This window comes from Eptesicus fuscus, chromosome 4, assembly GCF_027574615.1.
Source record: "Eptesicus fuscus isolate TK198812 chromosome 4, DD_ASM_mEF_20220401, whole genome shotgun sequence".
Lineage (NCBI taxonomy): Eukaryota > Metazoa > Chordata > Mammalia > Chiroptera > Vespertilionidae > Eptesicus > Eptesicus fuscus.
In genome coordinates this window covers 36,710,273-36,734,497 of record NC_072476.1, presented here as the reverse complement: position 1 = coordinate 36,734,497, position 24,225 = coordinate 36,710,273, and the positions used below count along the sequence as shown (strand labels likewise).

Sequence of the window (24,225 nt, the reverse complement as noted above, 5' to 3'; positions counted from 1 at the left end):
ACATGTAATATTGCTGACCCTGTTTTGATTTAGTGAAGAGAAGAAAAAAAGAGCTAAAGTTTTCCTTTCAGGGACTAGTTTCTTAAAGCCATTTGCCCTTGTCTGTTTCCAATACGTTTTTTTAAACTATAATCGAAGAATGCCTTTCTCTGCGTCTGCATATTCAAACATGCATTTAGATCTTTCTGTCTACATTTTTCTTTTATATACGTCTACTTCCATCACTTTCTCATCATAAAGTGCTAAGTGCGGCTTCTGCAGCTTTTCAAGCATCAGCATTCCAGTGTTTTTCTAGACATTTGTTGTTTCAAGCAAGTTGGCCTCTGTTGTTGATAGAATTCTAACAGCCCGGAAGAATCTCAGTTTCAGGAAGCTGATGCCCAGTGATCTGTTGGGAAAATCCCAGTAGTTTGGGGAAATCCTTCCTTCCTTTCCCTATTTTATAGGTCAGGCCTAAGGAAAAAGGCTGGGGCCTACAAAGGCCTGCCTTCTTCACAGGGGAAACGGCCTCTCTCTGTTTCCTTACTTCCCTGCAGGATTTCAATGACGAGTTCTCAGATCTGGATGGAGTGGTTCAACAAAGGAGGCAAGACCTGGGAGGCTACAGCAGCTCCGGCTCGCAGACACCCGAGTCCGAGAACTCCAGAGGTCTGGAAAGTTCCGTATCTTGACTAACTTTTCATTCTCCACAAAACATCTTCACCCCACCCCTTAAAAACACAAAACAAAACCAACAACAACAACAAAGCACCCGTTGTCCTCCTAGTTAACAACTGGAAAGGGAATCGGGGGGAAGTTCCAGCACACAGATTTGCCTATGTGGTAAAATTCCATTTCCATTTATGCATATTTAATAAATGTCTCATAAATCAACATAATACTAGGTTGATTGAAAGAGAGAAACACACTGTTTCCTTCCCTCTTTTAAGAATATTATGAATTGTTACAGCTGAATCATCTCCATGAGTCCCTATGGTAAAGACAGACCGTCCTTATTTTATTATTTAACTAGGGGCCCACTGCACGAATTCGTGCACCTTGAAAGGCACTGTGGGCCGCGAGGCTGCGGTAGGTACAGGGGTGGGTCTCGGCCCATCCTCTGCGCCCCTGCCCGGTCCCTCCCGCCACTGCCCCGTCCCTGGTCCTGTCTGCCACCAGCCCCACTCCCGCCGCTGCCGCTCCCACGCACTGACAGTGCCAGCCCCACTCGTACCCACTGACGGTGCGGAGTGATTGAGGCCAGCACCAGCAGCCTCAAAAGCAGTAGCTGTTGCCCTGGTCACCCCTCAGGAGCTCAGGGAGGTGGAGAAACCCTCAGGCAATCAGAGCCGGCAGCCGCCACCAATGGAGAAGCCCTCAGGGGCGATCAGGGGTGGCAGCTGCCACTCACACCCGCTGATGGCGCTGAGCCATCGGGACCAGTGCTGGGCGCTGGCAGCAGGTGTGAGCACCGGGCAGAACTGCAATGTGTGGCAATAAAGAATTTTCAGTAACCACTAGAGGCTCACCCCGATGACAGCGACCAGCGCCCCGCCTTGGTCTGGCGCCACCTGCTCACCTGCTCCACCATCCCATCCCATCGTGGCTGATGCCTGCCATGTTCCATGCATGCCCCCTGGTGGTCAGCACATGTCATAGTGACTTGTTGTTCGGTTGTTCCATTTGTTCTGCCATTTGGTCTATTTTCATATTATCCTTCTATTCTATAGGATTATTATATAGGATTGCTCCATCATTGGATTGCAATCCCCAGCCACTCAACCAGCTTAGGAGATCCATTTATGTACTTGGTCATTGTGCATGTTGAGAGCTTGGTTTGTTCTTGTGGTTGATACTACATTTTCAATGTTTTGAGGAGAGAACTTATCCAGCCCCACTTGGCCTGACAGATTTCCACGTGTCGGAATCCCAGACAGTCCTCAGTGTCTCCAAGGGAGAAGCAAAGCCAACGAGGGCAGATGCCCAGCTGAACAGAGCACCTGAAGGCAAAGCCAAGAGTCTCCCTGCACACGGTGAGGAGCAGATTGGGGGCGGGGGTAGGGGGTGGAGGATCCCTTAAAAGGGCCCTCACATTTTATTTCATGGCTGCCTTTCATATCCCCCCCCCCCCCCTTTCCTGTTGTAGGTCTTTGCAGATTTATTTATTCACTCAACAAACATTGCTCAGTCCTCTGCTTTACTGTGGGGGATATAAAGGTGAACAGCCTGCATGGAGGCCCCTCTGTTACTCAGAATACTTTGAGATTTTGTGATTCAAAAAAATGCTGTTAAAACTCAAATTAATGAATTATTTTTTATGTACTGATCTATATATATAAAAGGCTAAGTGACCGGCTGTACAGCTGTCCGACCATCCAACCGGTACATATGGCACACACTGGCAATTTTAAAATAAACGTTGACTCACACATGCGCGATACATATAAATCTCTCACTGGCGCCAATCGCACATGTGTGTTTCAACCTGTCATTGTTGATCGTGAATTTGGTTGTTTTTTAACATAGTTGTGGTAGAATGACTGTTACATGTCAATTTTGCCTATCACTAAATTTCTCCGATGAAAAATCATCTGATGGAAAATTTACTCAATGTTGTAGCAAAGGCAAAGTTTGTCCAAATGATATAAATTTTCCAGAATAACCAGCATATTTTTAAAAAATTAATGATAAACGAAGATTCTTGGAGATGGCAATCCTGATAGCAGTTTTCATTTAGGAATGGATATTATTGAAATCCCCCGTGAAATGATTTGTAATGGATCTATTATTGAAGCTACCTTTGGAAATAGTATATCTATAGATAACATTAAAAATATATCTAAACGTGCAATTCTTTGTCCTAAAAATGAGCACATTCATAAGTTAAATGAAGAAATTTTGGATATACTCGATGGAGATTTTCACACCTATTTGAGTGACGATTCCATCGATTCAATGGATGATGCTGAAAAGGAAAATTTTCCCATTGAATTTCTTAATAGTATTACTCCTTTGGGAATGCTGTGTCATAAATTAAAATTGAAAGTAGGTGCAATCATCATGCTACTGAGAAATCTTAATAGTAAATGGGGTCTTTGTAATGGTACCAGATTTATTATCAAAGGATTGCGACCTAACATAATCGAAGCTGAAGTATTAACAGGATCTGTGGAAGGAGGGGTTGTTCTGATTCCAAGAACTGATTTGTCCCCGTCTGACACTGGCCTCCCATTTAAATTAATTCAAAGACAGTTTTCCATGATGCCAGCATTTGTGATGACTATTAATAAATCACAAGGACAAACTCTAGACAGAGTAGGAATATTCCTACCTGAACCTGTTTTCAGACATGGTCAGTTATATGTTGCTTTCTCTCGAGTTCGAAGAGTGTGTGACGTTAAAGTTGTAAATACTTTATCACAAGGGAAATTAGTCAAGCACTCTGAAAGTGTTTTTACTCTTAATGTGGTATACAGGAAGATATTAGAATAAGTTTAATCAATTTATCAGTCATTGTTTTTATCAATGTTGTTTTTATATCATGTTTTTGTTGTTTTCATATCATGTTGTTGTTATTATTTATTAATTTATAAATTATTTTCATACACATTTTGCTAATATTCTCTCATCTAGACACTTCTATTATAGAGAAAGGGCGAATAGCAATACTAAAATATTTCTTCTAATTAATTTCCTTTCAATGTGCACGAATCCATGCATTGGGCCACAAGTTATTCTAATAACCAGTTACCAGTTGTACTGGTATGAGGACAAGGATGATGTCTAGATGGATGGTTCACCATTCCCTCCAACAATGCTTAACACAGGGGGGCCCTCGGTAACATGGACTGAAGGGAACGTTTGGAAGGAATTGTAACTACTGGTTAAAATGACACCGGGAAGCTCCTGTTAGTATTTGCCTTGATTTCTATACTTGGGAATAATTATCTGTTTCAAGTACCTCTTCCCCATAGCAATATTGCTGGAAGAAGGTGTTTTAAAACTGTCACTTTTTGTTTTCTACCCAACAGGTCAGTCAGAATCCATTGGAATCTTACACAAAGTGAAGTCTCAGAATCGTCCGACTCTCCGCCATATTCTTATATTCTATGCAGTTGTGTAAGTAAATGAATTTACTAGAAGGGGCTTCAGGAAATGATTCAGTTCTCGCACAGATGGCATAGCTTAGTGGTTGAGCGTTGACCTGTGAACCAGAAGGTCAGGGTTTGATTCTTGGTCAGGGCACATGCCCAGGTTGTGGGCTCCATCCCCAGTGTGGGGCATGCAGGAGGCAGCCGATCAATGATTCTCTCTCATCATTGATGTTTCTCTCTCTCTCTCCCTTTCTCTTCCTCTCTGAAATCAATAAAAATATATTATTTTTTCAAATGATTCAGTTCTTGAAAGGAATCATCTTTTCATGTTGCCAAGAGCCACTGTAAATCTCAGTTGTGTCTAATGTGACCCAAATCTTTCCTTCCACAGTTTTTGTCTCCTATTGCAACGTTTTTTCCCTTAAGCTTCGGTCACGTTTTCATGTTCATCCCTTTCTCACTTAAAGTGAAAAGAGGGAGGAAGGAAAAGCAAACTGATGGTGCCAAATCCAGCGGAGGACTGAGGGCTGAGTGGATCCTATTGGCTGGGAAATTACAATGAAGCATCTTTGTCCTGATGGTTTATTTTCCATCCAACCCATGTTCTCTGGCTAGAGGCCAAAACAACTTGAAAATGTCATCCCCTGGATTGAAAACATGGGCATTGACTTTTTAACTTCCCCCTCACTTCCAGTCTGTAATCAGTGGTTCTTCGGAAAATAGCCGGACCCCGTTCTGGGCTCTTCCTCACGCCAAGGAGGCCAGGCCCCGTTCGGTTTCCAGATAAAGCAGGGAATCCGTGAGTCACCAGAACAAGACTGGGCACTCACAGGCTGGGCCCTCTGGTGCGGGAGGCAGCGCCGGGGGGAGGGGGAGCCTGGGGCGGCCCGGGAACGCCTGTTAGAATCTCCTGTAAATGGAGGAATTTGGGCTAAAGAATTTTAAATCCCTTGATAGCTCTAAAGTTTTGTGACAAGCATCTACCTTTGAAGAAAGATCTTTTTTAAAATCTCTTTGGCCAAGTTGTTTTAGAAAATACTTTGCCTCGAAGAATGTACAGCTGGCTCTGAGTTATTGTTTTATTTTTGTTTTGTCTTGTTAATCCTCACCTGAAATATTTTTCCCATTGATTTTTAGAGGGAGAGAAGGAGAGTGGAAGGGGAGGAAGGAGGGAAGAAGGAAGGGGGAGATAGGTAGAGGGGGAGAGAGAGAGAAACATTCATGTAAGAGAGAGAGATCGATTGGTTGCCTTCTAAATGAGCGGAGGATTAAACCTGCAACCCAAGTTATGTGTTATGTGCCCTCGACGGGGAATCAAACCCAAGACCCTTCTGTGTGTAGGCCGACGCTCTGACCACTGAGCCACACCGACCAGGGCTGTCTCTGAGTTTATTATTTTGTGACCATCAGGGCCTGGCCACTGACCACTGAGATTTCTCTTGTATTCCTTTCCAGTGTCTGTGCGCTAATCCTCTCGACCTTCTACATGAGATACAGAATTAACACCCTGGAGGAGCAGCTGGGGTCACTGACCTCCATGATGGACACCCATCATGCTGAGTAAGACACGTCCCTCCTGTGCTAGCATCTGCTTGCTATTCAGATTAGTAGGATGTTTGACCTGAGTTTAGCAACCTTCTTAGCAAATATTAATTAAGCATACATTTTGTATGAGATACTTTAAGTGTATACATGGGGAATACAGAGGTGGGAAAGTCCCAGAAATGAATGACCTGACTCTGCTTGTTCTTGAGTTGCTATAGTGTTGCCAGTGATGAGGCAAGAAACAAGCCCAATTGTACATTATCTTGTTCTTTTATCCTGAGACTCAGTTGTGACCTTGGCCCGTTTATTAAAATATGGAAGTTTAGCTGGAAGGGGAGGGAGTCAAGACATTTGTTGGAGAGAAGCAGTTCAAGTAACTCAGCACATTTGATCACCAATAACTCTGTGCTGGCCCATTTACTTTCAAAACTCTTCCTCACTGTAAAGATCCACGTGACTAGTAATTGTTGGATGGTGCCTGGGAAACTTTTCCATCCCAGTCATTTTACATGCCTGACCTAATGAAACCTGTTCAGACACAGAGCCCTTTCCTTTAAACCCGTTCCCATGAGGATCTTGACGTACTGCCTAAAAAAGTAAAATAAAGTGTTATTCCACATTAGGAAACATGCTTTTAGCAGATGTCCTAAAAGTAGGGATATTCCTTTACACAGAGTACACGCCATGTGCTGTTGACTCTATGAGAATGGGTATACACATGCACAAATACAGTTTTCTCTCACTGTACCTTATTACTGCTATTCCCACTTTACAGATGAGGTAACTGAGACCCAGAGCAATAATTAGCTCCATGTCTTACAGTTTGAAATAGAATCAGGACGCAAATGCAGTCTGTGTGACTACAAAGACCATACACTGCCCAGCCCACCAGTGGCTACAGCTACAGCTGAGAAGAGCAACAGTTCTTGCAAACTGATGCTGGAGTGGGATAGAGAGGTTGCTGGAGGCTAATACAAGGGGTTTAAGAAACCATGGGCTTGAGAATAAATGTCCGATTTCTGTTTGGGAGCCGAGGCACAATGCAACCACTGAAACAAAAAATAGCTTCAGGGATTTCCAGCTGAGCTGTTAAGAATCAGCCCCCAAACATCCAGCCTGGAGTGGATTACTGCGGGGCCTTTCTGGTGTTAACAGGTTAAATGCTCACTCTCTTCTGTTGTAACCTGGTTTTCTGCTCCAATACATGTCAGAGGTGCTTCTCCCACTTCTGTCTTGGCCGCTCCGCCCGCGGTAATGTCTCTCTCTGTTCCCGCAGACAGGCCGCGCCGTCCAGCCTGGGGTCACAGGTGCAGTTAAACGCAGAGGTCCTCTGCCGAGAGCTCACCGCGAACATCGTGAAACTGGAAAAGGTGATTTCTTTCCTGTGCTGGGGCAGGCGTGGTGGCGCCTGCCGCTTGCCGTAGATCAGTGGTTACACACTAAAACCCTTCTGGTGTGTGCAGCAAGCAGCCTAAAGGGCCAAACCCAGCCCGGGGGATCACATGGTAAATGTGAAAGACCATTTTTTATTTCCACGAAGAAATAGGTTCCGATCTCATTTTCCTTGTTGGTCTGTCTTCTGGCCTTCCTCCTTGGTTAGACATAGTTCTCTGTGCCACAGAGCCCAGTGGCAAGTGACCTCTGACACAGGGCTCGGGGGAGGGACCCAGTAGGGAGTATCCCAACCTCGAGCGCAGCCCCACCTCCCCCCAGGCCCACGGAGGCCATCCGCAGTCATTGCATCCATTCCCTGTCGTAACCCGGGCAGATGGGTGTCACTGTTCCTATGTGACCGAGAAGAATAATCCACGTTTCTGTTAACTCGCGCAAGGAGACAAGGCCAGGACGTCGGCAGGCCTGGAATCGGAAGCAGGTCTGTGTGACGTCAGAGTTGTGCTTGGCAGCCCCCTGCTCTACTGCCCCTCAGAACCCAACCTTAGTCCTTGCTGCTCAGCCCACTGATGTACCTGTACCACTAAAGGTACCTTCCTGGAGGGCAGCTGGAGGGCAGGCCTGCCCTCATGCCCGTGGTATTCGTAGAACTCAGTAGGAGAGGGAACAGGAGAAAAAGGGAGGCATGCCAGAAATATGCTAGTTAAGCCTGATTAACATTTCTTACTCCTGTCAACGTGTTTATCCCTTCCCCTCTAAAACTCTGTTTTCACCCTAACCCTTAAGGAAAGGGGGTTCGAGGAGTTAAGTGTTCAGTTCAGTCCCACAGATGCCCAGTAGCTTTCCAGGATCGTGCAGTTACACTTACTTGGGGAGAAACATGAACTGCACATGAGTCAAACTGTTTGTTTTGCTTTACCAAACGTTATCTAACATGGAACCACTGAAGTATTGAGAGCAAAGGTTCCCAAACTCCTGTCCTGAAACCAAGGCATGCCAGATCCTTCCTGTCGCTTCGTTGTATCCACGGGCTGACTTGAAAGCTTTTTCTCTTTTAAATCAAAATCAGCCTAGAGAAGGTATGGGGTAGCAACCAGGATTACTTTCCTTTCTACAACGGTAGTTGTTGAGACCTGAGATAATTTTTAGTTTTCTCTGTAATGAAATGTTTTCCAGTGCTTGGGCTTCTCTGCTGACCAAGTGAGTGGGCTGGTTTTGATTTTCTATTTTGCTCCCTCTGGCATAGGCTGGTATTCTTTGGCCCAGAAGCACACAGAATCCTGCCGCCTTCGCCTGTGTTTCTTCCCATTCTCCTGCCGGCCTGGCGAGGACACCACATTCTATCAAGAGGGACAGAAAAACAGGAGCTCAGACAGAGCCCCGCCCCTCAGCTAAGAGGCCAAGCTAGGTTCCTGGAGAAACCTTTGTCCTGAAGCAGAAACAGACAAAAGGGGATTTAGAGCCAAAATGCATATGTTGATGTTCTAAAAAGTTGCCCTGACCGGTTTGGCTCAGTGGATAGAGTGTCGGCTTGCGGACTGAAGGGTCCCAGGTTCAATTCCGGTCAAGGGCATGTACCTTGGTTGCGGGCACATCCCCAGTAGGAGGCTGATCGATGTTTCTCTCTCATCAATGTTTCTAACTCTCCACCTCTCTCCCTTCCTCTCTGTAAAAAATCAATGAAATATATATATTTTTTTAAATAAAAAGTTATAATGTGCACACATGACTCTAAGGAATGGAAGCAGAAGTGACCAGGCCACACCCATGTTCCTTGGGGTTGGTCTGCCCCCTCCAGCCAGAGGCAGTCGGGCGATGGTGCAGCACAGCCTGCTGGGGAAACCGCAGCTTCGTGCGGCGGGAACCGGAGCCCGACTCCGCTCACTCACTCAGGACCCGCAATTCCCTTCTACCCTCCTTCCGGGACTGCTCTTGTCCAAGCCTCCTGATCTGCTCCGCTTGTATCTTCCCGATTTCCATTCATGGCCTCAAGGCCCTTTCCGGCATCCTTGTTGGAAATCTACAAATAGTTTTTAACCCCCTCCTCGTTTCCACTTGCCTAATGAGTTGAGAAATCCTCTGCAGTCTATCTTCAAATGCTTCCCAGGGGCAGCATCTTTGTCCATTCTGGCCCCTTACACCCAGTCCAGCAGTGGGAATTCAGATCTCATCATGGCTTTTATTTGCATTTTCCTGATTACTACCACAGCTGAACATCCTTTTATATATTTACTAGTGGCCCGGTGCATGGATTCGTGCACATTGAAAGGAAATTAATTAGAAGATTCATGCGGTAATTACATTACTGCAAAAATTACATGTCAAAATAGTATATATAATATAGTATTATAAAATTAAAATACAAATTATTTTACTAGTAAATCAGACTCAGGGCCAACAGTGCCCCAGCAACAACATAACCCACGGCCTAAGGTGGAATTGCGTGGCCCTGCGAGAAATGGGGCTCCCTCCTCTCTGGTTCTGGGGTGCGTCACCCGAGAACCGCCGATGCCAAGTCACCGCAGCTCGCCAGCTCCTGCATTAAGCGTCTGCCCGTGGTGGTCAGTGCGCATTATAAGTACTGACCGGTTGGATGGTCGGACAGTTGGATAGTCACTTAGCCTTTTATATATATAGATTGGCCATTTGGATTGTGTTCTGTAAATTATCCCCCTTGTTTTACTCTTGGGTTTTTTGTCTTTGTAGGTATGTTTTATATATTTTGGACATCAGTTCTTGCTTTCATTTCTTTTTTTTTTAATATTTATTGTTTAAAGTATTACAGATGTCCCCCTTTTTTCCCCACTCCCACCCCCTCCCCAGGCCCGCACTATGTTTGTCCATGGGCTATGCTCAGATGCATATACATTCATTGGTTAATCTCTCCCTCCTCTTCTCCCTTCTGAAATACGGTAGTCTCTTGCTTGTTTCAGTGTCTCTGGATCTGTTTTGTTCATCAGTTTATTTTGTTCTTAAGATTCCAGAGTATTATGCTAATTGAAATATGCCTGTCAGAGAAAGACAAGTATCACATGACCTCACTCATATGTGGAATCTAATCATTTCTTTATCTGTCTTCCCACTCCTGCTTTTATCTTTGGTCCTGTGGGACAGGTAGGGAAGACACGAAGTAGGAATGTGGAGGACGAAGGCAATGCCTTTTGTGGGTAGAAAAGGAAATACTCATTTCCTTAGTACTGGAAATGGCATTCAGGGTGGAACAGTACAGGCAGAAGAGCATAAATTCTGGAGTCACACCTCTGTTCTTATCCCTACTCTTCCCTTTACTGTCTGTGCAACTGGTCTTGTTCCAGAGCCTCTGGCCCTCGGCTTCATGTGTAAACCTGCCTGTGTGTGGTGATGGTGTGTGGTGAAGGGGAGCATGCGTGGAGTTTCTGGCACAGATGTATTAAACCCCTCCCTCTTCACATACCCTGTGTGTGCCTGTAGGACATCACAGACTCTTTTTCCAAAGAACACATTCTCTTCTGCTTCTCAGTGTTCCTTACCACCACCAGAGTCTGGCTGGTGAGAATCTCTTGCTCTGAATTCTTTTAAGTTCATTTACTCAACAAACATTTACTAAGGACATTTTTAATGCCCAACCCTGTCTTGAGACCCAATGATATGGCATGGTCCCTGTCCCTGTGAAAGTCACAAACTTCTGGGAAATGTTGTATGATATCTAATAAGAAAGTTAAATGTTATTGTTTTAATACATTTTTTTTTATTTCAGAGAGGGAGGGAGAGGGAGAGGGAGATAAAAATACCAACAATGAGAGAGAATCATTAATCTGCTGCCTCCTGCACTCCCCACACTGGGGATTGAGCCCACAACCCAGGCAGGTGCCCTGACCGGGAGTCAAACCCTGACCTTCTGGTTCATAGGTTGATGCTCAACCACTGAGCCACGCTGCCGGGTGGAACTTTAAACGTTAGTATGTGGTGTTTGTCTCAGACTATCCACTGGGCTCTGTAAGGACCGGCTCCCTGCTGTGTCCCGATGCTCTGGGTCACACCTGGTGTTTCCAGTGCTGTGTAGTTCTTCCACCTGTTTGCTCTGGTCTCTTCGGACATTTTATCTTTGTGCCACTTTCTCTCCCAGCCCTCTCTTTTTTCATTTTTAAAGTGGATTGACTAACCGTTTTATTCCATTAAAAAGCATTTGTTTGGCTTAACTGCTGGGTAGTTGTTTTTTTCAACCCTGGCGATCAATGGGGTGACAGATGTCGCAGCCAGATCGCCCTCACATCCTGGGTAGTTGTTTTTTTAATAATCTCAAGCACTACATAGGCCATAGCAAATATGCCCTTCATAGACTCCGTTCTATTTAATAACAGGAGCTTCTCTGTTATTATTTCAAGATACAGAACAACTTACAGAAATTGCTTGAGAATGGCGACTGACAGACCGGACTGCTTGGGCCAACGTGATACCTCGCGCTTCCCTTTGAAGAAGGTGCTCCGTAGGCGCCCGGCGAGCGCTCCCTGCTGGCCGGAGGAGCGAGCGGAGAGGCACCCCGCCACGGTCGCACTTGGAGGTCTCCAGCTCAGGAAAGGGGGGGAGGGGGAATAATCCTGGTTCCTGTGCAATAAAAGTTGACCTTGACTCTCTGAGGAAGTGTTCCGTGTTGCTGCCTGAAGGAGCCAGCCCCATCTCGGGAGGACCTGGTGGACACTCTTAAACGACTGTGGTTCGGTGGCCATCGTGACTGTGTCAGCAAACACTCCACAACGTGCCTTGTCAGTCCCTCCCACCCTCTGCACCGCAGCCTTCCAGCTGAGGGATAGATCATGTGCCAACAGCCCAGAGGCGGCCCTCTGAAGATTTAGCCATAACTCTCCGGGAGGCCATAAGGAGCTCTAATGGACAGGCTTGCTTCAAAGAAATGACCCCAGCATTTTGTCTTTTTTTTTTTTTCTTCTACTCTTATGTTCTGGTTTAAATCATCTGTGTATCTTAACTTCTCAATTGAATACTGGCAAAAATATTGGGCAAAGCAAATAAACCATCCCGTTTACATTTCTGTTTTGTCCCTCTAATGTGTAATTGAACTGATTCTCACCCGCCCCAAGTCAAGAATCTGTGAGACCTGGGACTGAAGTACTAAATAAACTTACTCGAAACCAAAACTAATCTTTAAACCAAAAAATATAATGTGATTTGATACACGATGAAAAACATGGAAATTTTAAGATTATAGGTGGACTATGTTACTTTTGAAAAAAGGATGTCTGTATTGAATGTTGAAACCCATTTCAGCATAGCGACAGCATGCTTTTGTGCTTTTGCTGACTAAGGTAAAGAAATAACCGGTGGTTTGATAACTTCTATTTACCATAGGGTTGCCTGGTTTTTATTAATAATTATTTAGGTACCGTAAGATCTGTAATATGAAAGGTATTCCGTTTCTGTCTGCAATGCATTTTATAATCATTTCTATGAAATGTATTTTATTTAATCAGATAAGCTAATAAGTGAATTGGTTACATCATTTGTGTCTGTTAGCCTACTGGACAAGAATTGTGCCTGGTGCACCCTGGCTTTTAATAAATACTCATTGGTGAAAACATCTTGCTAGCACTGTGCTTTGTCAATTCTTTTTTTTTTTTGGGGGGGTGTAACTTTTTTTTTTTTTTTAAATTTCTTTATTGATTAAGGTATCACATATTTGTCCTCGTCCCCCCATTTCCATCCCACCTCCCTCCCCACACATGCCCCCACCCCCCTGTTGTCCTTAACCGCTGGTTGGGTTCATATGTCTGCACACAAGTCCTTTGGTTGATCTCTCCCTTTACCCCCACCCTTCCCTACCCTCCCCCCGAGGCCCGACAGTCTGATCCATGCCTCCTTGTTTCTGGGTCTGTTCTTGTTCATCAGTCTATGTTGTTCATTATTTCCCCTAGATGAGTGAGATCATGTGCTATTAGAAATACACTTATAAGAACCGAAAATGAGGCTTTGTCAATTCTTTTAACAAAGACATATTTTTAACTGCTTCTTACTTCCTCCCTACTACTTCCAACTCACCCATACTTCTTTTCTCCTGAGTATTCACTTCAGAACTCAAAATTATTTAAATTTGGGTTGTAATAATATGAGGGAAAGAAAAAGAACGTTGAAATCAGGAAACCAGTGCCAGATTCCTGGGTCCACATTTTATGAGTTGTGTGGCCTTAAGCAAGATATTTGGCCATTCCCGCCCCCACGCCCCCCCACCCCCGACCCGGCCCTGCCCCTGCTATTTTATTGAAAGGACCAACAACAAGTCACTGTGAGGAGTAAATGTAATTATGTCTCTAAAGTATATTGCTGTGTCATGCAAGTAGTATAATCTCATAACAGGTTACCATATTCATTATTTGTTTAATGTTTTCCTGTCCAGCATTCCAGTTTTATAAAAGTTCTATGTCAATGCTTTTTTAATTTCTTTTATCCTCACCAGAGGATATTTTCCTATTGATTTTTTTTTTAGAGAGTGGAGGGGAGGAGGGGGGAAGAGGGAAAGAGAGAAACATTGATTAGCTGCCTCCTGCCTACTCCCCACTGGGGATCGAGTCCGAAACCCGGGCATGTGCCCTGACCAGGAATTGAATCATGATCTCTTCGTTCATAGGTCGATGCTCAACCACTGAGCCACACTCTCTGGGAGGGAGCCACTTTTTCATGTTCTCCCCCCTCCCCCAACAATCATATAGTTGACTCTTCCAAAGAGAAAGAAAGCGCTTCATTTCTGGACTTAGTTTATGTACTTATCTTTTTCCCCTTTGGGTATGTTGCTGTTTGTTTTATTTCCTCTTTTAATGGATGTATTGGGGTGACATTGGTTCATAAAATTATATAGGTTTCAGGTATACAGTAATATACATAATCTGTATATTGCATTGTGTGCTTACTGCTTGTTTTATTTTTTATAACTAGCTCCTAAGTCAAAATCTGGTGCAAGTGGCCCTGGCCAGGTGGCTCAGTTGGTTGGAGCGGCATGCCATACACCAAAAGGTTGTAGGTTCCATTCCCAGTCAGGGCACATACTAAGGTTGTGGGTTTGACACCTGGTCAGGGCGTGAATGGGACGCAACCAATCAATGTTTCTCACATTGATGTTTCTCTTTCTCTCCTCGCCCCTTCCTCTCTCTCTCTAAAAACAATAAAAACATATCCTTGGGTGAGGATTAAAAAAGAAAAAATCTGGTGGAAGTGGATCTAAATGTGACGCCCAGGTCATATGTCTGCATATTAACTACAACAAGCATGGGAAAGCAAGCATCTGGGATTTTCAGCCTCTACCACCTAGCTACCAAGGTAGGGAATCTTAACATAGGAAGGGCTTCAGATGCTGAGGGGCTAAAATAATAGCAAATGTCCACCATATACCTTGCCCTTTAAAGCTTGAATATTCATCTTTACAGAATCAGAAAAAGAATAAGCCTTAAAAAGAGATTATTGGTTGTAATGCTATTCCAATACATTCTGATATTTTAATCTATGATTATATACTACTAGAGGCCCGGTGCACAAAAATTCGTGCACTCGGGGGCGTGGGGGGGGGGGCCTCAGCCTGGCCTGCATCCTCTCACAGTCCAGGACCCCTCAGGGGATGTCCAGCTGACGGCTTAGCCGCAGTCGGACATCCTTAGTGCTGCCAAGGAGGTGGGAGAGGCTCCCGCCATGGCCGCTGCACTCGCAGCTGTCAGCCCGGCTTGTGGCTGAGCAGAGCTTCTCCTGCGTTGAGCGTCTTCCCCCTGGTGGTCAGTGTGCGTCATAGCAACCAGTCGTTTTCGGTCATTCTGCTGTTAGGGTCAATTTGCATATTATCCTTTTATTATATAGGATTTTGATGAATAGAAATTACCAGTCTTACATAAACAGGAAAAGCTATTATTGACATCTCAAGTTGTGTTACTATTTAAGATACCTTCCTACATATACTCTACACACTCCAAGGCGTTTCCCAGGTATGGATTTATGCAATTCTATGAAACTATTCCAGACACATTTTTTAAAGTGCTGTCCACAACTTATTCTAATTCATAAATTCATGGATTCAGACCAAAAGATTTCCAGCTTAAATATGAATTATCTCGTGCTGTTTTGATTTATGTATCCTAATAGTGAAATTCAAGAGATGCTTTTCTTGTTCATCTGTTTGTTTCTAGTGATCAAAAGGTCCTGGACACTAACATGTTACAGATAACCCAGGTGACTTTGCTCTCAAGCATTTTTTAAAAAGTCAAAGTCCTACATATCAGTAAGAGTTATGCCATCATTCGTAACCAGATCTGCTCACACAGAAGCCCAGTAATATAATACTGGTATTCTTTTCATGTGCTTCTTTTAAGCCTATCCCTGCTGCTAATATTACCAGTTCTTGACTAAAATTAAAAAATCAGATATTAATAAAGTGTCTTTGATCACTGAATATCCAGCACGTCTGTGTTTTTTCCAAATGTGAAGCCTTACCCAAAGCAATTTTTAGATTCAATGCAACCACAACCAAAATTCCAATGCCATTTTTCACAGAAACAGAACAAACAATCCTAAAATCTCAATGGAAAGACAAAAGACCCCAAACAGCCAAACAAAGCAATCTTAAGAAGGGACAAAGATGGAGGCACCATCTCTCTGATTTCAAACTATATTACAAAGCCATAGTAATCAAAACAGTATGGTACCGGCATAAAAACAAACACAGATCAATGGGAAGAGAGAGCCAAGAAATAGACTATTATATACATGGTAAATTAATTTATGACAAAAGAGCCAAGAATATACAATGGAGAAAGGACTGTCTCTTCAATGAATGGTATTGGGAAAATGAACAGCCACATGCAAAAGAATGAAAGTGTACCACTACCTTATACTAAACACAAAAAATCAACTCAAAAATAGATTAAAGACTTGCCCATCCAGGGTAGCTCAGGGGTTGAGCGTTGACCCATGAACCAAGAGGTCACCGGTTCGATTCCCCATCAGGGCACTGGCTCGATCCCCAGTAGGGGGTGTGCAGGAGGCAGCTGATAAATGATTCTCTCTCATTACTGATGTTTCTATCTCTCCTTCTCTGGAACATAGGAATGAGGCAGTCACGCAGGGAGGCAGGCATCTGTCTGTCCTGCCGAAACTTGACCAATTTGGGGGTATGTTCGCATGCCTCCTGCTGACTCTGGAAAGCTACAATTAGGCATTTTCACAGTGTAGCTTGTTCCGTTTCTGATGGTCCCTAAGCCATATGTGCCTAAATAACTTCAGCCACATATTCATTCTTCCCTCCCCATATGATAATGGGGTGACAGCATAGCCAATAATCACTGGACCCAAGCAGTGTAGGCTCTCACCCTCCCTCATTCTTGCGCCTTGGCCAGGCAGTGATCCCATTCCCCGTTCATTCTTTCTCCGTTTAAAGATTACAACTGTGTTCAAGCCTCAGAGAGAGCATAATAATAAGAGGAAGAAGAAATAAAGATTATGACTGTAAACTCTCTTCCTTCTTCTCTGCACATATACGGACCACAGTAGGAAGTATCAAAAACCTTCCCCAGATCCTAGCCAGTTTGGCTCAGTGGATATAGCGTTGGCCTAGGACCAAAGGGTCCCGGGTTCAATTCCAGTCAAGGGCACGTACCTTGGTTGCGGGCTTCTCCCCGGCCTGGGCCCTGGTCAGGGCTCGTGCAGGAGGCAACCAATCGATGTGTTTCTCTCACATCGATGTTCCTCTCTGTCTTTCCCTCTCTCTTCCACTCTCCCTAAAAATCAATGGGAAAATGTTCTCAGGTGAGGATTAAAAAAACACACAAACCTTCCCCAGGACCAAATGGTGAATTGCTTGCCGCAGGGGGAAAACTACTCTAGTGATAGTACAGCTCAAGGCAGTCGATTAGGAGAGAAATAGGTTTGTTAGCTGCCAGAAGGAATGTGTGCGGTCTAACCTGCATCATCCTAATAGCATCCTAATTTGTTTTATTTCTAATTTTTAATGCCCTTCTTAATGTATAATTTATATACAGTAAACTACGTGTTGAAAGTGTGCAATTTAAGTTTGGCTTAAGCATATACTTGTGAAAACATCACTCCCAAAAGTAATCCCTAGGGCGGCAATCCCTCTCCTGTGCCTCTCACTGTGCCTCCGCCCCCAGCCCCAAGCAACCACAGGTCTACTTTTAGTTTCTATATATTGGTTTTAATTTTCTAGAACTTTATATAAATGGAACATGATGTATGTACTCTTTTTTTGGTCTGGATTCTTCATTCAGAATAATTATTTTAAGATTTTTCTACTTTTAGCATGTTCCATATTCTATTCCATTTTAATTGCCAAGTAGTACTCCATTGTACATACATGCCACAAATTGCTTATTCATCAACCTGTGGGGTGTTTCTAGTTTTTATTTATCACAAACAAAGCTGCTTTATAAACATCCCTGTACAACCCTCTGTATGGAAACACACTGTCCTTTCTCTTGGGTGAACACCTAGGCGTGGAATGGCTAGATCTAGAGAAGGAAAGTATATGATTAAGTTAAAAAAAAACTGCCAAACTGTTTTCCAAAATGTACTACTTAACATTCCCAACAGGGTATGAGAGTGACAGTTTTTCTAGATCCTCACCAACACTTGATATATCAGTCTTTCACATTTTCAAGGAGCTTTTCAAATTCTGGGGTACCTAGTTGTAGTTGTAATTTGCAGAGCTCTAATGACTTAATGTTGAACATCTTTCCGTATGCTATTTGACATCATCTGTAGATCTTCTTTGGCGAAGGGTCTGTTTAAATCTTTTGCCCATTTTCTATTGGACTATTTTCTTATTATTGAGATTTAGAGTTCATTATACTGTATTCTGGATAAAAGTCCTTTCTCAGATACATAATTTTATAAATATTTTCTCCCAGACTGGCTTGTCTCTTCATTCTCTTTATGTCTTTCAGAGAGAGGTTCTCTCCTCTCCAGTGCTCTCTCTGCAAACTTCAGCTCGGCTTACTCCCAGCTCCATCTCTGTAACAAATGTCTGCCTGGCTCCCCTCCCTGAAAACTCCAGACAGTGGGGTGGGGAGGGGCGTGGGCAATCACAGGGCGCACCTCCATTGTTTCCCTTCTCTCGGGTGTTAACTGGTTTTTTAAAATATATTTTTATTGATTTCACAGAGGAAGAGAGAGGGAGAGAGAGAGAAACATCAATGATGAGCGAGAATCACCCTGCACACCCCACACTGGGGATCAAGCCCGCAACCCAGGTACATGTCCTGGTCGACGCTCAACCACCGAGCCACGCAGGCGGCATCAGGTGTTAACTGTTTTTTCATTACCGGATTTCCAGTGTCTTGAAAACCATTGTTTATACATATTGTCTGGATTTTCTGGTTGTTTCAGGCATTGAAATAAAAAACAAATGGAGACCAGCCATGAAAATCCCCTGAGCAGACAAAACCAGTTGAGTCATACAAACAAAGCTTAATTTAGCTTATTTTGCAAGTCAAACTCGACCTGGGTCATTTCTTATTTATGCCTCTGGAAATTATAAGCACAACCTAAACTGTTTCCCAAGGTTGATACGAGGTAATAACTGACCACCTCCCTATGATTTAAAAACAATTCTAATATGATAGCCAATGGCTGTGAAGAGTCAACAGTCGCGGCCTCCTCACTGTAAGGGCAGCTCCACAACAACACACAAAGCTCTGAGGCTCACTCCACGTTGGAGCTGAGTGTTCCCGGTTTGGGGACTCTTGGTGTGTGCACAATAAACTAACTACCACGTCAGTGACTCATTGGCTATTTTTCTTCAGCTATTGCTGAACTTTTGACACAGGTGAGAAATCAAATCCAGTCCCTGTCAGTCCATCTGGGCTGAAAGTGGGAGTCCCAGCCCAGAGAAAACGAGGTACAGGGCGGTGCCCCCGGTGGAGAGGCTGTTACCAAGGTGACAGGAGAGGGAAGCACAGCCCAGAGACAGTGTGGAGGCGGAGAACCTCGGGTTGGGGAACCCGAGGGAAGCGGTTGAAAGGGTTAAAGCTTGGTCCTAACCGGTTTGGCTCAGTGGATAGAGCCTCGGCCTGCGGATTCAAGGGTCCCAGGTTCGATTCCGGTCAAGGGCATGCGGGCACATCCCCAGTGGGGGGGGGATGCAAGAGGCAGCTGATCGGTGTTTCTCTCTCATCGATGTTTCTAACTCTCTATCCCTCTCCCTTCCTCTCTGTAAAAAATCAATAAAATATATTTTTAAAAAAGAAAAAGAAAGGGTTAAAGCTTGGAAGCTCAGGAGGGGCACCAGGTGGGCTGATGCCACAGAGCGGGCCCAAGAAGGCCGGGCCTGCCAATGCGGGGAAAACTGCAAATTGGGTTCAGCTGCTGCTACGGGAATCCCCCACCATTGCCGTCTTTGCCGAGGTGAAGACGTGGAGGTGAAGACGTGAGAAAAAGGTGGCACGCAGTGGAACAGGAGGAATTCAAGAAGTTCTCAGGGAGCAAACAGGAAGACGCAATCCCGTCTTCCCCGCAGCCTCGCGGCTCCTGCTGATGCCCTGTGTGCGCCCAGTGTAACCGGGAGACGCTGGCAACAACACGGCAAGGATCTCGGCAGGAGCGAAGCGGAGTCTGGACGTGGGGCTAAGGGATAAAGCTGAGCAGCTGGCGACGCGGCTGCCATCCACTCCCTTCTAGACACACGTGAACTCAGACAAGAAACGCAACTCTGTTCTGTCTAACCCGACGCAACACACTCCATACACAGGAAGGTGTTCTCGTCCTTACCTGACAGGGAAGAGATCAACGTCGCACCTGCGTGGTGTCCACCGCGGCGCACCGCGACCTCCGCACGCTGCGTGGAGCCCGCCTGCACCCACCGCACGCCCCGCCGCCCCCTCCAGGCGTTCCCAGCATCCCTCGCGCCCAGGTGTTGGGCAGGTGCTTGGCCTTAGTGATCAAGGAGCGGCGGAAAGGGGCAGCGGACTCGCTTTTCCTCTCTGTGCGCAGCCCCCAACCCCAGGGGTTCATTCGGGGTGGGAGGTGACAGCCCTCCCAGGGGTCTGGGGACTTGCACACTCTGCCACCACCCTGCCCGACGAGCCCTGGTGGCCCCAGGAGTTGGAGGGGCCCCCGCCCTCCAGCCCTGCCCAGGAGGCCCTGGGTGTCCTCTGTAAACAGGAGAGCACCCAGGAGGCGTCCTGCCCTGCTGCAGACCCGCCCTGAGGCCCAGCTTGCCCACCTCCACCCCTTCCCCAAGGAGGGAGGTGCGGGTCAGGCACTCCGCCAGGGCAGCCCGGTGCAGGGAAGTCCGTGCGGGTGCACCCAGAACCAACGTCATGATCTTCGACATGTATTCTCTATTCAAAGATTAAAATTTCAATGGGTTGTTTCAGATTGAGTGCAGAGCCAGGACTCGAGCCCTTCCGGCTGCACTTCCAGAGAATGAGAGAAAGAGAGAGAGAGAGAGAGAGAGAGAGAGAGAGAGAGATTCACAAGTTCCATTCTGCCTCCCCATCAGCATTGGACCTGTTCAAATGCTATTTATTTAGTGACGGCTCGTGACGGTCAGTGATGAATCAGTCAGAGCCGGTCAGCTGGGGGAGGGGAGGGTGAATCTCTAGACGGCTTGGCATTAGATCGCGCTGCTGTTTCAGGAGAGAACGGTGGTGCCTGGGCCATCTGCATGTCCTCCACGGCACCCCCCCTCGTTTTTAAGGCTGTGGCAGATTTCCGTTCAAGAGGTAAAGTCACCCGTGGGAAATGAAGCCATTTCTTGATAAACTAAGAGACCAGAACAGCAGCCACACGGTGATGCTGGGGCCCTGACACAGGTGACCTGGGTAAATCCAGCGGAGGGTGTGCTGTGCTGTCGGCTTTACACACCAGCATATTGTGACTCCATTTGTTTGCCAGACTGTTGTTCCAGAAAGGGCGTTTACTGACAGAGGGAAATTGAAGGCGAGCACTGATGGCACAAGCAAAGCCAAGTGGCTGCTGAACTGAATAAAATGCTACGTAAATCCTGAAGTCACCCTGGAGGAAAGAAAATTAAATAACAAGGAGAGAGAGGAATTAACTTGCAGTTAAACACAAGGTGACTTCTACCCGCGTCTCCCTGTACAACAGTCACCTCTCGGGCTGGAACCCAGGAACTTGGTCTCCATCCGGGCTCCAATGCCTCCCGCTGCGCAGAATCCTACTGGCCATCTCGTAAAGAAAAGGCTAAGCTTTGGGTCAGCATACACATCCTTTAGCTGTCATTGCTTTTAACTCTTGGGAACCTTCAGAGAGATTTTCCATTGTATTCCCCATCCTTCCGAAGGATCGGTGAGTAGAATACGATATTGATGGTCTCCTCAAACACTATTTTCTCTAACGCTGCACCATGAAATTCAGCTCAAGGCAGGTCTATCTTGCAGGCTCATGACGGTATTGGTCCTATTGCCCAAATGGATTTTAGGATGAAGTTTTATAAGATGGGCTCTCTGAGGGGCTTGAGCCCACCCAGGCCTCCTGATCTTTTCCCTTGTACTTTCAGTGTCAGGAATAATGATTAATTTCAAAGACCAAATGATACAAAAACAGGTCTCCGAAGGTGAGATGAATTTGGTGATCATCGGAGCCACTGCAAACCTTCCTGAGCCACCGATGCATTCTCCTTCTGAGGGCGGAGTGTTAAATTGGGTGGGAATCCACACTTTACATCAAGTGACAGTCTCCGGAGGAAGGATCTGGAAACACACCCTCCCCTGATTCCACCAGCGAAGGAAAGAACATGACAGGGTCCAATCAGAACTAGATTCTTCCATCTTCACATGGAGCCTAAATGCAGGTTAAAAGTTTGCTAAATGCTGGCTGGGGAAGTGGGGATGAATATGAAATGGCATAAAAGCTATAAAAGGGCATAAAACTATAAAAGGATAGTGGCACCAAGAGCTGCGTTTTCTCTGAAATGAACAAGCGTCATGGCTTGACTAGATTTGTGTGAAAGGCCGCCAAGTCAGTGTTCCCACATGGCCACACCTGCGACCGAGGTAGATGCACAGAACCGGGAACATGATCTTCCTGGAAAAGTGGGAGGTGTGTCTACTTCTAAATCAATATTTTTATAGTCTTTTGTTCGGGTCCTGCCAGGAAGACTATAAAAGACTTTGGGTAAATATTAATAAGTCAACCCATGACGTTTATAGAGGACCAAATATGTCCCTCCCGCCCTCTGCTTCCAGCTCCACAAACCGGGGCTGAGACAGCGAAGTCGAGTCATTTTCTGGAGGCCACGCAGCCGGGACTGACGGAAAGGAACTTGCTTTAGACGCTTCTGCTTCCTTTCAAATGTGGGCGCTCCCACGGGGCTGTTCTTCACACACACACACACACACACACACACACACACACACACACGTCTAAACCTCGCCGCTGGGGTGAGCAAATGAACAAGCATTGAACATGGTTTTTCCTCCCATGACCTTGGTTTCCATGAAGGATTCAGGATCCCATAAACACTTTTGTTTCATGTTTCATAATATTAGTTCTTGGTACTTGGCACCAATGATGAATCCAGCACCAAGCAGGGTAACTAGACACAGCAGTCCCTGGATGAGACCTGGGTGAATCCGCTGGGACAGGACGCTGCTCCTGGGTGGAGCACCTGAAGCGTTAGCGGCTCTTCTTCCCAAGTATTTAAGCTCCACCGGCCTTCCAGGTTGTCACGCACGCTGCTCCCTGGGTGACCCTGGCCGTGGAGAAACGCGGGCCTGCCCTACAGAACGGCTCTGTCTGCCCTTCTCCCTGAACCTGACCGTCCTGAGACCTCAGGCCCAGCCCGAGGAGGCACTCCCTGACCGGCCCTTCCAGCCCGCAATGCCAGCTTCCCAGGGATTAACTGGCAATGGGACTAAAGGCATTGGCTCCCCCCCCCCCCCGCCCCCCTCTCCGAAACAGTGCGGCCCATGGAATGCCCACCGCTAAGTCCTAGGAAGACAGATGTTTGTGGAAACAGATTCTGAACTCCCCTCAGATCTCTAAAATGACAATTCCTGGTGGTGGGTGTGGGAACCTAACGTCACTCACTCACAACAGAGTAAAATCGTTAAACCCAAACTGGCTCTGGCTGTAAATCATGAGGAGCTTTAGGAATGCAAAGGAACGCTCACTGCAAGCAAATTCCAAGGCCATGCGTTATAAGACAGAGAGGAAGCAACGTTGCATGCAGCCGGGTCAGGCCTGCACCACCCTTCAGGCCGCCCCAGGTTTCTCCTTCGCTCCGAGGTCATGACCAGGTCTGGCCCTCACGGTTCGCACAATACACTGGTTATGCCTATTCCAGAGTGATTAATGGTCTACACCCTCATGAATACAGGGCATGAGTAGGAATGTTCGTTGAGGGATGCCAGCGCACATTTCAAGCCGACATTTCCACTGATGTGACCTCAGTGGTGCCGGTCTCAGGCAGACCACAGACCGAGGACATCTCCGGAGATACGGCAGTGTCTGTGGTCCCAAACCGGAGGCAGGGGTCCTCAAAACCACTACACTGTCGGCTCCAAGAACAGGGAGGCTCTCGCGCTGGATGATGGATCAGGTCAGTCTGTTCCACTTTGTAACCCTCGCAGTTCTTCTGCACCTGGGTGAAATGCACACAGACTGCATCCACATCAAAGAAAAGACGTTTCTTGGTGGAACTTAGTGTTGAGAATCTTAAGCTGTGTTCTCTTCTGGCTCAGAAAGGAAAATGCACTGAAGCAGGAAGCCGGCCTCACAGCAGGGAGGTGGCCTCACAGAAAGAGGGCTCAAACTTGGTTTGAACTTACTCCATTTGGGGAGACAAAGTCCCTCACAGCTTGCCCGCCATTCCACTTCTCCCATGGGGAGGGGAAGCTGGATAACAAAGAATTAAAGGAGAGGAACAAATCAATCAAAATGGCAATAATGAAGCAACTACTTCAGAACAAAACAACTACCAAAACAAAACCGTAATAATAATTTTACAAACAGCCCTCGCTGGTTTGGCTCAGTGGATAGAGCGTCAGACTGCGGACTGAAGGGTCCCAGGTTGGATTCCAGTCAAGGGCACATGCCTGGGTTGTGGGCTCAATCCCCAGCAGGGGCCGTGCAGGAGGCAGCTGATCAATGATTCTCTCTCATCATTCATTAATGTTTCTATCTTTCTCTCCCTCTCCCTTCCTCTCTGAAATCAATAAAAAATACATTTAAAAATTAATAATTTTACAAATACATTACTCATCTCAAAATA

At 45.9% G+C, this 24,225-nt stretch overlaps 1 protein-coding gene across 8 annotated transcripts in view; it reads left to right on the top strand.

Annotated features, from left to right (window-relative positions):
• The window catches only part of GRAMD2B (GRAM domain containing 2B), a 67,796-nt gene extending 55,214 nt beyond the window's left edge, over positions 1–12,582 (top strand). The window contains exons 9-15 of one of the 8 annotated variants that reach the window (XM_054714949.1): positions 537–648; positions 1,890–2,012; positions 4,011–4,098; positions 5,529–5,633; positions 6,895–6,988; positions 7,450–7,491; positions 11,375–12,582. In XM_054714949.1, coding sequence (XP_054570924.1) covers positions 537–648; positions 1,890–2,012; positions 4,011–4,098; positions 5,529–5,633; positions 6,895–6,988; positions 7,450–7,491; positions 11,375–11,416 — 606 coding nt within the window. In that variant the 3' untranslated portion in view covers positions 11,417–12,582. The other 7 variants (XM_054714946.1, XM_054714945.1, XM_054714951.1 and 4 more) reach the window with 7 other exon arrangements.
• The last annotated feature ends 11,643 nt before the right edge of the window (positions 12,583–24,225 follow it).